This window comes from Nomia melanderi, chromosome 5, assembly GCF_051020985.1.
Source record: "Nomia melanderi isolate GNS246 chromosome 5, iyNomMela1, whole genome shotgun sequence".
Taxonomy (NCBI): Eukaryota; Metazoa; Arthropoda; class Insecta; order Hymenoptera; family Halictidae; genus Nomia; species Nomia melanderi.
Window position 1 is genome coordinate 12,564,008 of NC_135003.1, and position 13,182 is coordinate 12,577,189.

Here is a 13,182-nt window from a genome sequence, read left to right on the forward strand (position 1 = left end):
ATAGACTTAAGATACGTACAGAAGTTGCAACTTATGGGAATTTTTGTCTAGGGCTTCGGGGGTCTTAAAACCCTCGTACCATTTCAGTGTTGCATTCGATGTTACCGATAATACAAAATTTTAGGCTTGTTAGCAGGAATTGAATTGTCTGTACACTTCATTTTTGCTACGAGTCATATGATTTAGCGGCAACAAATATATAGGGCGTGTACATTTAAACGATAGAAGTAGTATTTATTCAATAGAAACATAAATATCTTTATGACTACATTAGTATATAAATAACAGCTATAAAATTTCTAACAAAATTGTTAAGCACTCAGGATTAAAATGTATAACACACTTTTAGGCATTATTTTGAACTTAGGTATAATGATTTTGCTCAAGCGTGTGCAAATAAATACTAATAAATAAATGAAAAACGTGTTCTTTTATTTTTCGTCTCAATATTGTATTTTTCTGTACTATACTAATTAAAACTACGGTACTAATAATACAAAATTGCTTCATATTTACCGATTCTTATTTTTTTCACTGAATATCTATGCATTACGTTAATGTAAAATCAAGTAATGTTTATTTATAAATGATTGAACAAATATATGTGTACGTAATTATTTAATGGAATAATTAATGACTCGTATTTTCACTTCGTATTTAGTATTTGAATTTTGACAATCTTAAGAGGCATTCCGCCGATTGAGGAAGCGAATCGTTTGAACGATTTCATTACCCGCTTCGATGAATTTTGTACAAACCTAACTCTTCAGGTTAATATGATAAAAATGTAATTTTTAGAGCTGGCAACATTGTAAAAATTAGTCTCCCAAATAGACACTTCTCAAGTTGCAGTCTTATGTAGTTCAGTAGTTGACTGTTCGATTCAAATAGAGTTCGCTAGTGTATGGGGGAATTTTTGACGGTGTCGGTATTTCAGAACAATAGGGAGGAAAATACATTTTATGCACAGTCTGTAGATAGATACTTAGATCTGTGCTATGACTCATAGATCACTATGTAAGTATACAGTCTAAACAAATTATGAAAATTGGTTTAGCAGAAAATGATTGAATAAACAAATTATATTAATTCAATTTTTATTCAAATTGTATTTATTTGGAGGTCATGTTTTTCAATAATACTATCGAGGTAGTTACCTAATAATTTTTTCGAAAATAACATTTCTTATGTAGTACTTTATAATAATAGTGTAGAATCACAGATCGGTGGTATAAATAAATATTTCAAATAATTTCGATCTCATATTAACATAATTGATATTCCATTGAAAAATTGTAATTGTTAAAAAAACATGAGTACTAACTAAAGGAAACCTTAATAATTGATGTACAGTTGTATCTACAGAAATACCGCCATCATGATCGAACAAATGTCTATCTTTCTCTACCTTTCTATGCTCTAACAAAGTTGTCCAACGTTGCATTTGTGATTGATTTTTTTGTTTCAATCGTTATAGACGTTTTATCGCATTATTAAAGATTAAAACATCACGTATGGATGTGAGTTAATACGGTACAGTAACTATAAAATTTGTGACAGGTGGTTTGACGTTTATTCGCCGCCATCATTATTAACGACAGTGACCTGCCATATTGCGCGTGATATAAAGAACTGTAATACATTTACTTAGTACGATTATTTGTTGTACATTTGATATAAGTGCCTATTGTTTATGTAGCAACAATAGTTTTAAAAAAACCCCACAACTCAGTTGCAAGATAATATTTCATAGCCAGCTGTAAAACGGTGAGTGGAAGCTGCATTGTTGACATCAGAAACGTTTTTTTATTGAACAGTTGTCATTAGAAAATTAGGTTGTGAACGATTATATTTACGTGTTTTTGTCTAATATTATCATATTAATTTCTGTTACAATTCCTCGTTACCGTCATATAAATGCATGACAGTAAAATGAAAACCTCGTATACTTTTGCTACTTCGTTAATAATGTTCCCTTTAGAAATATAAAGTTTGTCTAATTCTATACATTCTTCTGCATTGTTTTTCTGCATTTTATTTTGCTGTTCTGCACATGCTTCTATAAAACAGGATAATTTATAAAAGTAATTACATTGATTACAATTGCAATTTTATGTAGACAGTTTTACAGTAAGTACACCTACTGAGTTTGCAAAAAGTTCGTAGAATTCATAAATGATATAAAATTTCGATAAAATTTTATTGCAAAATATCCACTTTGTTTTATGTAATATTGTATGAGGCATGAAAATTAATTACATATTATAGCATTGGAAATTATACTCTCATTTCATAGGATCATGCTGTAAAATTGCTATTGTCTAATGTTTTTAAGAAATTGATCAAATATTATTATAAATGTCAAATTGATAACTATATCTTCACATAACCTAGTAGATATCATGTCGTAAATTTTAGATAAAAATTTAAAGATATCTATGTATAAAATAATACAATAGTATTAAGAATTATTTTTTTACAGGCACAAAATGTCAACTGGTCCTTATAATTATTCTTACATCTTTAAATACATCATTATAGGAGATATGGGAGTAGGGAAATCATGTTTATTACATCAGTTTACAGAAAAAAAATGTAAGTTGTTATATTAAGTGAATTAGATGCAGAGTTCATCCTTAGAAATAAACATTTATTTCTGAGTTGTATTTCAATTTGTTAATCAGAAGAGAAAATATAACATGTACATTACATATATATTAAACCGTTTAAATATAATTTTAATAATGAATCAAATGTATATGTTATATATTTTACTTCACATTTTATTTTCATATGAAAAAAATAATATTCTTTAATATTCTTGTTAAGAACTCATTTAGTAACTTAAAATTATTATTTGTAGCAGTTGATTGAATAACAAATTTATTATTATTCTTTTGCATTTTATTTAGTTATATCTATCTACATGTTGATTCACTTTGCATAGTGTGACCAAAGTTAATCTAATTTAATCTAAAAATTTATTGTTTTATTTATCTGTTATGACTATTGCATTATTATGTATAAGCATTCATTGTTAAATAATATGAACACTCGTACTACATTTTAGTTATGGCAGATTGCCCACACACTATTGGTGTTGAGTTTGGAACAAGAATCATTGAAGTAGCAGGGCAGAAAATAAAATTACAAATATGGGACACTGCTGGGCAAGAACGTTTTCGGGCAGTTACAAGGTATGAGTATTTACTCTTAGTACCTAAATACTATAATAAGTAAACTAATCATAAAATAAAAATATATACGAGTATAATTTGTAGATCTTATTATCGGGGTGCAGCTGGAGCATTAATGGTCTATGATATTACTCGTCGTTCAACTTACAATCACCTTAGCAGCTGGCTTACAGATACAAGAAATTTAACGAATCCAAGCACTGTATGCAAAATATGATATTTTACATAATGGTATTTATGTCTGTAAAGTGTAACTATAATCGATGCACAAACATTGAATGATGTATTCTTTATATTCTTTAAATAATTTACTTTCATTATATAGGTAATAGAGGATTTTACATTCTATACTTGCAGGTTATATTTTTGATCGGTAACAAAAGTGATTTGGAAGGTCAGAGGGATGTTACTTATGAAGAAGCAAAGCAATTTGCAGATGAAAATGGTCTCATGTTTGTTGAGGCCAGTGCAAAAACGTAAGTTATTGGTTAAATTTATATTGAATTTTTATTATAAGTTAAATAAAACATGAATTACGTGAAATCGATGAAGAATATTAAATATTAATTATAATTAATAATTGATACAACCTGATGTTCTGCATAGGTATTTTTTTGATTAATATAATTTATTTTCTTTATTAGAGGACATAATGTTGAAGAAGCCTTTCTGGAAACAGCAAAAAAAATATTCCAAAGTATACAAGATGGACGGTGTGTATATGTTCTTATCATATTTTCTATGTAATAACATATTAGTGCTGTTGTCCACTATTTTATGTAAATTTCAATTTAACAATTTGTTATTTACAGTTTGGACTTGAATGCAGCAGAATCAGGAGTTCAACACAATCCCAGTCAACCAGGTCGTAGCAATCTTCAAGGAGTATCTAATGAACAACAGGGTGGGAAAGATTCTTGCTCCTGTTAGGTCTTTATTTGTTTGTATATAGATATCTGAAATCATCGGTACTATTAATGCATATATGATTTATACTAAGTATAGCAAGCAAATAGTCTCTGACCTTTACCCCTTAACCTTTGATAAGTCAAATCTACTTAATGAACATTAAATCTTTTCTAGTTATAATTCATTTACAAAAATATATAATATGAGTATAAAGCTCAGTATAAACATATACGTGTAAATTGTATTTGAAAACCGATTCTGGATTTTGCTTTTTCAATGTTACAGCTTTTATATGATTGTTGTGATTTGCATATATTTCCTATAGGTCATATAATTTATTGCATAATGAAATTAAATGCTAGGTAATATGTTGCACTTGCTGACATTATGGTACACGTGTACAAGGTGCATTGTACGAAACATTTACTTAATCACGAAAATATGGAAATATGATAAACATGAATGTGACACACTTGAATAAGATAAATATTTACCATTGTAAAGTACATTTATGTAACAAGATTGAGTATATCTGAACGTGTTTGTTATCTAATTTACAGTTTGGAAGCTGTACTATAAGCTTAGATACAAAAGATTGTTGATAACATATCTACACTTCTAAGTAGCATAAAAAGTTGTCATAAAATGGCATAGTGAAACAAATTTAGTGTCATTTGTATTATTTCATAACTACAGTCCTGCTTTTATGTCATGTAAACCTTTCAAAAAGAACTTACAGTTTTTGTTCTCAGCTTTAAAAATGTTTTGTTTTCAAAAAAAATTTTAATTTCATTAATTAAGTGTATTGTATTTCAAAATTAGCGAAAAAAACTTAGATCGATTTCTTCACGACAGTTGTTTTCGTATTTTGTTTTATTAAAACTAAGAATAAGTAAAATGGACATTTTTTCAACGATACAATAGCTATATTCGTATTCTAGTTAAAGTGAGTACTCTTAGGTAAATTTGGGAACAACAGTTTGGGACAAGTGGGAATGGAAAGTGAAAATCATTTTGTGTAGAAAGAAAAGAACGACATTATGTGTTATATGAGTAACTATGCACTGTAGTTTAAAAAATGCTGTGTATACACGAATTTCGTTTTTGGAACCATTGTTTGAGCAGGCATGGTGTTCATCTCAAGGCATGTTAAGTATATGTATGTATATATATGTATGTACATACATATATATAAGTACATATACAGACAATCTACATGGTAGTAGATTGTTATTAGATATAGAAGTCAAGCATCTATCGGAAGGACATTTTATGTTATTATTACCACTGTTTCAAAATCGAAATTATTAATACTGATAATGAGACATGTTTCAATATGGTAGTGTATTATTTGAAGTTTATGTTCAATATTATAAAACTACTTAATTCATTTATTATTAATTATTTTTCCTTAATTAAGAGAAGTATTAACGGATAGATTTATTATAACTAATTGACATTTTTAAGGATTAATTAATGAAAACAGGAATTAAAAAAATGAAAACTTACTATCTCAGTAAATGGTTTTAATAAGGAAAGCAAAATATTACATTTGCGATCAGCTTTGTTGAAAATTTGATTTCATTGAATTTTATTCAATAGCACTAGTTGTAAATATATGAAGATACACAGTTTAAACGTAAATTTTTTCTACATTATAATCTTCCAAACAAAATAAAATAATAAGTGATTTTATGTAAAGTAATCTACTATTATTTATATTATTTTTAATTAAAGAACTGGAATTAATTATTGTTAACGAAACATTAATAAATAATAAATACAAGTACATTCCATTTAATGTATTGTACAATTATATTGCATTTATCTTTTAAACAAATTTTTATCATTACAAACGTAATACAATATATATTCTACAAATCAGTATGTGACATAAAAACAAATGTTTGTTTTTTATTAAATGCATGTTATAACTCCATATTTAAACGTTTTACAATTTTTAATCTATCTTCTTCTGCACACCTTGTGCATTTATATAAATTATTTGGAACAGAAGTACACATTTTGATCCTAAATATAACAAATATACCAACTTCTTTTGTTTACTAATAAAACAAATGTCTTAAGATTCATATGTTATCAATAATTTCGGCAGAACCCTATAATCTATATGGAATAAGAGTATTAGGTAAGTATTTACTAATAGTCACATTTTACTTCGTTATTTTTTAAATATATCATATCATGTAATTATGGATTTATTTTACTGTAATATGGTAGTGAAGGATGATGTACAAAGTCATTTTACTTTTCTCTTTATATAATATATTTTTAATAATATTTATGGGTATATTAAAACAATGAATAAATAAAGTTTGATCTTGAGTTGAGAACGTTTTACATGTTCTTAGTGCTCTATTATTTCGTTTTATATTTATTGTTTTATGTAACTTTCATTTTTGCAAATTAAATTTTTTTCATCTCATATGAGCTTTAGCACGTTTTAATATGTTTCGAAAGACAGAATTGTTACTTTCCCGGCCTTAATAAAATAACATTATTTTATAAACCAAACTTAAAAATAAACATTGTTTTTAATTCATACTGATATGCAATACATATTTCAATCTTCTAGCGCCAATTTTATTACGTAATCATCATTCGTGAGTTCCGCACCTATGTTTTTGACTTCAATGAAACTCATGAAACAAATGATGCAAATAAAACGTAACGCAATCTAAGACGCATGTTATTTCTTAATTTTTATAATAACATGAATTTTCATTTCATCTTTGAATTATTTTCATTTTTGATAGTGCTTCCTATGATGAAAGGGTGAGTCATTTATTTTTATATATGACAAATTTTATTCTACACCACCCATTATTGGCTTCTTTTAAATTACTTATGTACAATGGTTTTATCTTTTAACAATGTATACAATTTTATATACATTTTAACTAGCATTGTTTACGCTGAAACAATCGTTCGAATTGTGACAATAAAATATGAAAATGTCTTCCATGTACAATGTTTGAAAAATACATAAATGTGTATAAAAATAATATTTATGCAGTAAATTTCAAAATATAAATTTTATATTTAAAATTTCTATTTTTCTATAAATATTTTATTAGATCTCAAGAAATACTTGTTGATTTTACAACTATAAACAATATAAATGATTGGTTGGAAATTTCTGACACTGTAAGAACAGTAGGAATGTCAAAAGCTGTTTTGGTATTGCAAACTACTCAAGTTTTTCAACGAGCCATTTTTTTTACACTTTTAAATCCACAAGCAAATGGAGCTGGTTTTGCAGGAATACGAAAAAGAACAAATTTGAACTTATCCAATTTTAAGGGTATTGAAATATTATGTAGAGGACAAGGTAGCAATGACCATTACAAAATTGTTCTACGACATAAAAATCTTCACACAGACAAAGATATAACATATGAACAAATTTTTATGGTAAATTGTGGTTGCATTACTTTAAATAATGTATAGAAAAATTGTCACTAATTAGTTATGTTACTATTTTTATTTTTAAAATATTTTAATCATACTGTAATTAGGATCAATATATAAATTTTATTAATATAGGCACCAATGTCAAATACTACATTTTCAACTGTAACATTACTTCTGGAAAATTTTAAAGCATACTATCGTGGACGAGAAATATCTGATGCAGAACCATTAGATACTGGAAATATTACAATGCTTGGTTTACAGATTTATGGTGGAGTTTATTCACCAATTAAACAAAAAGGTGTATCATCATTAGAAATAGAAAATATTTCTGTATCATAACATTCATATTACTGTAAATATAAATTGCTAAGAATAACTGCGCGCGTGCACGCACGCACGCACGCACGCACGCACGCACACACACACACACACACACACACACACACACACATTATTGATTTGTATGTTCTCACACACATTCTTACTTCGTATTACTATTACTAATTCTTTTAAGTATGCTTAATGTTATAATTTTAGAAAAAGGTTATAGAAATATATAGAAACATCGAGTTTTGTTGTAGTTTAAATTTTATATTTTATACTTTACAAAAGTATCTAATGTATTAAACGTTAGTAATAGACATGGTTAAATTGAAATAGATATTAAATTTTTATTTTAACTTACAAAAGTGAATTAGCAAGCTATTCTTGAATGAGTAAAAATGTATGTAGTTGCTTGTGATAACAATGATTTGATTAGAAACAGTATAATATTTATGTGGTAGAAAATAGTGAACAAGTTGATGTGTTCAAGTTACCAATCATTTAAGTAGTTTTCTTCAAGACTGTTATATAGTTTAAGATCATGGTTCAAACTGTAAAAAAATGTATTTATAAATGTAAATGTCGTTGTGGAATTCAACTAAATGTGTTTTAAAATATATAAATATTCGTAAGTACATACATATTAAGGTATACCAATATGCAGTTTATTTACTTACCTCTTGAATGCATCAACTACTTCTTGTGCTTTAGATGGATGGCAAACAATTGTTGTTTTACATTCTTTTGGATCAAACAATGGTGTCAAATATTTAGATGCTATGCGACCCATATCCTCAATTGTTACTGCAGATATGCGTTGCACCATTTGTTGCGTATAATTATGAGGAACATTTTTAAAATAAGACACTAACGAATGCTGTACCAGGTCACCTACACTCTGCACTCTTTTAATAATTTCAAATATTAAAGAAGATTTTGCTGATTCAAAAAGTAATTTTTCCCATTTATTTTCAGAAATATGTATATTCTGTAATAAAAAAGATCGAAGGGTTAATATTTAAATAAAAGCTATAAGTTCAATTCTTTAAGTATAGAAATATATACTTACTACAATCGATTTAGCTTCTTTATAAGCTGCCACAATATTTGTTGATCTATAAAATGACAAATACAACAAACCTTCATTTGCATTAGCATAGATATTGTATCCATATGAAAGTCCTTGACCCCTTATAAGTTTCCACATGGGACCCTATGGAAAATGTGATTTTATTCTCAAATAATTATATAACCTGTATAACACTGTAACTATAGTGTTACATACCTCAAACTGAGTTAAGTATTGTAAACAGACATTTAATGGCGCTAAATCTGGATGTTTGTAACTATTTATACATTGACAGCTTTGAGATAAAAATGAAGATTCTATACAACCTAATCCTGTAACACATCCCTTAATTGGGATTTCTTGTAGGGGATTTATGAACGTCGAATCTGATATAATTTCGAGCCTATGCGATTAAGTTATACAATTAGAATATGTGTATTAACGTAATTAAGAACTGTAAAAATTTCAGAAATTATATTTACTTTGTTTTATTTGATGTATCTAATTCAGAAAAGTGAGTTTTCCACGAAGTGTGCACATCTGGAATTTGATGAGTCAACTTGTCCACATTAGTTGCCATGTACAATACCATATTTTTAGGCGTTGTTAAAGCTTTTCTGACAACTTCAATTTCTGATATAACTTCCTTTTGTTCTTTTTCATTATTCAAACGATCCAAGACATTATTAAGAAATTTCTGTTGTCTTAGCATACTGGACGTAAATTGATTGCTGTCTAAAAGTTAAAAGAAATAAATATAATAGCTGTAGTAAAAGTATATGATTTTACAGAAAGTAATTTCTTACCCTTGTTGTATAATAATCCTTTCATCAAATCACCTACAACTTTATGTCCTTTTCTTTTGAGTTGAGCTACATCGTTTACCATTTTAGTGGATATTATTTTTAATCTGTTAACTGTCAGCTCGGTTTCATATAACAATCTTTTGATCCATTGCACACCTTTCTCGTATTTTTCTATTTCCAGCTAGGCAATGAAAATAATCATTTGATGTAATCAGTAATTGTAATAATGATAGTATTAAAATTATACATAAAAATGTATTGATTACATGCAACATCAAAGTGGCACTATAGCCATATGATCCACATGAAAATCTGGAAGACCTATCAACTCCAAGTCCAGTCGCAGTTTCTACAGTATCTGCTTCTAATTCAGCCACTACTTCCTCGTGTGGAATGAGTTGTCCATTTTCTTTTATTGGACTCTCCATAATAACTTCGAGTAATAATGGAATGTAAGGTCTATATTTCCTTTCGATAGAGCATGTATTCATAATAACATACATCTGAAAAGTTTTGTATGATTATTTACATTACAGAATAATTAATTTTAAATATGATTGTATAATACATTGACACATACATACACAAAATTTGTATTAACGTGATCAAGATACGTATAAAATGGTTGCTCTGTTATAATAAATCTAGGATCTTGTTCAGTAGATCCTGTTGTATAACTTTTGATATGATGGTAACTAATAAGATCAGTACTTGGTATAGGCACCGAACTCAACATTTCATTAGGTATAGGTACCTTAAAATGTATAGAATTGAAATGTTAAAAACAGGAGTTGTAAATATTTATACGTTCGGATTCTTAAACGGTACACACATTATTTTCAGCAATAGCTTCTTCCAGTTTTTTTTCTTTCAAACGAAGACCTTCCTCACCTAAATCATTAACTTGTTTAATTACACGTTCCTTTTCTTTCTCAGTTAATTCGTGTTGTTTCTCTAAGCTAGGAATTCCTTTAACAATTACTAGTGGAGAGTCAAGCAAATATTTTTTTAAAAGATTCAACCAATAAGACTCTGATTCTGTTTCTAATTTCTTGAGATCTCTAATTTGATTTGATCTTTGATCTAACTGAAATTAAAAAGAAAAAATACATATTGTTTCAATGTAAATGTTATCAAAGAAAGAAAAATATATCATAAAATATACTTACATCTTTTTTTGTACTTCCATAAAGTACATGCTTAAATAGCATAGATGCTATTGCATCGTGAGGTTCTGTTTCCAAACAACTTAATCTTGTAAGAATACATCTATGAATGACAGTTTTCATTCGTTTCATATCAATGCCTTTTTTATGCACATCGTTTAATGTTTTTAGCAATAAATCTTTCACGAGTGAAATTTTTAACTTTGGTACATTTTCAAATATAAGACACAGAACAGATACTGAATATTCATAAGAAAAGTAGTTAATATTACTAGCATATGGATCAGCAATTTCAAGAAATTCTTTTTGTAATAGACTGACTGGAGTATCAGCAAGATATTTTAATAGTAAATCGCATGCAATAAAATTATATATGTCATAAACGGTAGATGGTCCTCGCCAAGCAACAGTTACTATCCCATTATCTTCATCATCGCAAGGATAAAGTACATCTATGTCTTTGCTGTCAACAAGAGGCGGTACTGGAGTCTGCCATGGTTTCTCAAATAAGCCTCTATTTCCCTAAAACATGCATATTTCCAGCAATTTTTCGAAAATAATAAATTAAGATATAATTAATTTTGTTTACATACTTTTGATATAATTTTTTGTTCTAAAGGTTGTAAAGCTTTGAACACATCAGCATGTTTTATTTGGCCAACTATTACTAAAGTCAAATTTTCAGGTCTATAGAAGTCTTTATGATATTGCTTTACTTTCTCGTTATTAGTACTTTCTCTGAGATTTTCTAATGCACCTGTAGAAATATAATTTTTTTAAATGAAATAAGTATTTATATAATTTTCTATTATACAAACCAAAGTGTTAATAAATAATAGACTTTACCTCCAAAGTTAGATTTATAACCACAATGACCAGGAAACATTGCTCGAGACATTTCAATATATACCAAATGTTCACCTATATTTTCTTTGCCCTGCATTTCACAGTATACAACACCTGCATCATCACCTTTACCATTTATATGATGTACTTCTGTAACATAAGCTGAATCCTATTCAAATGTTTAAAATACATTAATATATGAGTTACATTAATATATGTACTTATATTGTACACTACCAATAATTAATTAGTTATACCGTAAGTGTCGGATAAAGAATGTGTTCAAGATATACAGGCATTAAGGATAAAAATCCTTCACTGCCAGCCGTTGTCATAGTATAAAAAGTGAAATCAGTGAGTGTTGATGCATTGGTACCAGATGCCAAACATCTATTTGCCCATAAATCTAGAACACCTTTGTATGGATAATCTTCGCTTCCCAAAAAAATAAGGTGTTCCAAGGTATGAGGCAATCCATCATCACTGTGTGCTTCGGTAGCTGCATTTTAAACAAAGTATTACTATAATATAAATATGTAAATATCAACTAAGAATATATTAACATGACTTTTATATTTGAAAAAAATATTGTAGATACAATGACAAGAGAAATTACCAAACCCAAAATAGCCAGATACGACAGGTCCATCAACATCTGCTATAGCAACCGTAATTCCGGAATTTACAGATTTATATACATGTACCGGTACCATGTCCTCAGCTTTTATAAACCATTCAAGTTGAAATTGCCATGTTAATTGCGCCATGTTAAATTAAATTTTCTTGTAGTTATTCCAAATATCACAACAAATTGTTTAAATTTTTAAGAGGGCGTTACAGTATAATAATGGTTAGAATACGTATCACTCATTTAATCCTGCAACTTCCCTAGGCAGATGAAGCATATACAGGCGAATAGGAAGGTTCAAGATTTTCCTATCACTACCACAGAAGACTCTTATAGAGGCATACAACTTCCAACGTATTTCGAGTATCAATTTCCAGTGCACATGCGTAATACACAGGTTCCATGAATACAGGTATATATAAATTCCCCAATATTGAATGCACGCCGATGGAAATTGTAAATTCTTTGCGTACGGTTTCATCTGAAGCCTTTTTACCAATTAATTCATATAAAATAATGGAGATACTGCTTGTAAAGAAGTGACAATACCGGCTTTAAATTATATTGAAGGTCACTCAATTTAGAGACATAAGCATGATTTAATAGGAGTGTTATTTCTATAGAGAAAGCTTTTAGCGAATATATTTCGAGTCACCGATGAACTTGAAGAAATGAGAAATCGTACTGTTCAAGCATGCAAAATAACTCTTGAAACGTTTGAATGCCATCACATCGAATGTATTCACATACACGTAAACGATAAAATGAAGTATTACTTTTCTTGCATGTAACAGAAATT

The 13,182-nt window shown here is 28.1% G+C and overlaps 3 protein-coding genes across 8 annotated transcripts; 2 read left to right on the forward strand and 1 right to left on the reverse strand.

Annotated features, from left to right (window-relative positions):
• The first annotated feature begins 866 nt into the window (after positions 1–866).
• On the forward strand, positions 867–4,335 carry Rab14 (RAS oncogene family member Rab14). Of its 5 annotated transcripts, none has more exons than XM_031970497.2 (8): positions 867–1,017; positions 1,561–1,767; positions 2,483–2,595; positions 3,071–3,197; positions 3,282–3,399; positions 3,555–3,673; positions 3,842–3,910; positions 4,010–4,335. In XM_031970497.2, the coding sequence occupies exons 3-8, from the start codon at positions 2,490–2,492 to the stop codon at positions 4,125–4,127; spliced, it is 657 nt and encodes a 218-aa protein (XP_031826357.1). In that variant the 5' UTR covers positions 867–1,017; positions 1,561–1,767; positions 2,483–2,489; the 3' UTR covers positions 4,128–4,335. The 5 variants fall into 5 exon arrangements, with proteins under 5 accessions (XP_031826357.1, XP_031826338.1, XP_076224017.1 ...); XM_076367902.1 differs by lacking the exon at positions 867–1,017 and adding an exon at positions 1,027–1,149; XM_031970478.2 differs by lacking the exon at positions 1,561–1,767 and having other exon boundaries at positions 896–1,017.
• Positions 4,336–6,714: 2,379 nt separating this feature from the next.
• LOC116424918 (uncharacterized) lies at positions 6,715–9,027 on the forward strand. 2 transcript variants are annotated; one of them, XR_012998676.1, is made up of 4 exons: positions 6,715–6,902; positions 7,205–7,541; positions 7,674–7,943; positions 7,974–9,027. XR_012998676.1 is itself a non-coding variant. In XM_076367903.1 (3 exons), exons 1-3 carry the CDS (start codon positions 6,814–6,816, stop codon positions 7,881–7,883), a joined length of 636 nt encoding a protein of 211 aa, XP_076224018.1. In that variant the 5' UTR covers positions 6,715–6,813; the 3' UTR covers positions 7,884–7,991. The 2 variants fall into 2 exon arrangements, 1 of the variants encoding a protein (XP_076224018.1); XM_076367903.1 differs by having other exon boundaries at positions 7,674–7,991.
• Positions 8,270–13,169, reverse strand: LOC116424857 (uncharacterized protein C05D11.1). The gene is made up of 14 exons (XM_031971819.2): positions 12,372–13,169; positions 12,013–12,254; positions 11,756–11,924; positions 11,503–11,666; positions 10,913–11,431; positions 10,576–10,830; positions 10,324–10,497; positions 10,010–10,246; positions 9,744–9,924; positions 9,420–9,672; positions 9,154–9,340; positions 8,938–9,081; positions 8,546–8,856; positions 8,270–8,419 (listed from the first exon to the last, which is right to left on the reverse strand). Exons 1-14 carry the CDS (start codon positions 12,520–12,522, stop codon positions 8,359–8,361), a joined length of 3,048 nt encoding a protein of 1,015 aa, XP_031827679.1. The 5' UTR covers positions 12,523–13,169; the 3' UTR covers positions 8,270–8,358.
• Between the last annotated feature and the right edge of the window lie 13 nt (positions 13,170–13,182).

Bases quoted from the DNA above. Each gene is read 5' to 3' on its own strand.
- Rab14 (XM_031970478.2), top strand. The intron at 2,596-3,070 runs GTAAGTTGTTAT...ACTACATTTTAG, and splicing joins TCAGTTTACAGAAAAAAAAT to TTATGGCAGATTGCCCACAC. The intron at 3,400-3,554 runs GTATGCAAAATA...CTATACTTGCAG, and splicing joins ATTTAACGAATCCAAGCACT to GTTATATTTTTGATCGGTAA.
- LOC116424918 (XM_076367903.1), top strand. From the start codon at position 6,814: ATGTTATTTCTTAATTTTTATAATAACATGAATTTTCATTTCATCTTT. The intron at 6,903-7,204 runs GTGAGTCATTTA...ATATTTTATTAG, and splicing joins GTGCTTCCTATGATGAAAGG to ATCTCAAGAAATACTTGTTG. The intron at 7,542-7,673 runs GTAAATTGTGGT...TTATTAATATAG, and splicing joins CATATGAACAAATTTTTATG to GCACCAATGTCAAATACTAC.
- LOC116424857 (XM_031971819.2), bottom strand. From the start codon at position 12,522: ATGGCGCAATTAACATGGCAATTTCAACTTGAATGGTTTATAAAAGCT. The intron at 11,925-12,012 runs GTATAACTAATT...ACATTTGAATAG, and splicing joins TTCTTTATCCGACACTTACG to GATTCAGCTTATGTTACAGA. The intron at 9,082-9,153 runs GTATGTAACACT...CATTTTCCATAG, and splicing joins AATACTTAACTCAGTTTGAG to GGTCCCATGTGGAAACTTAT.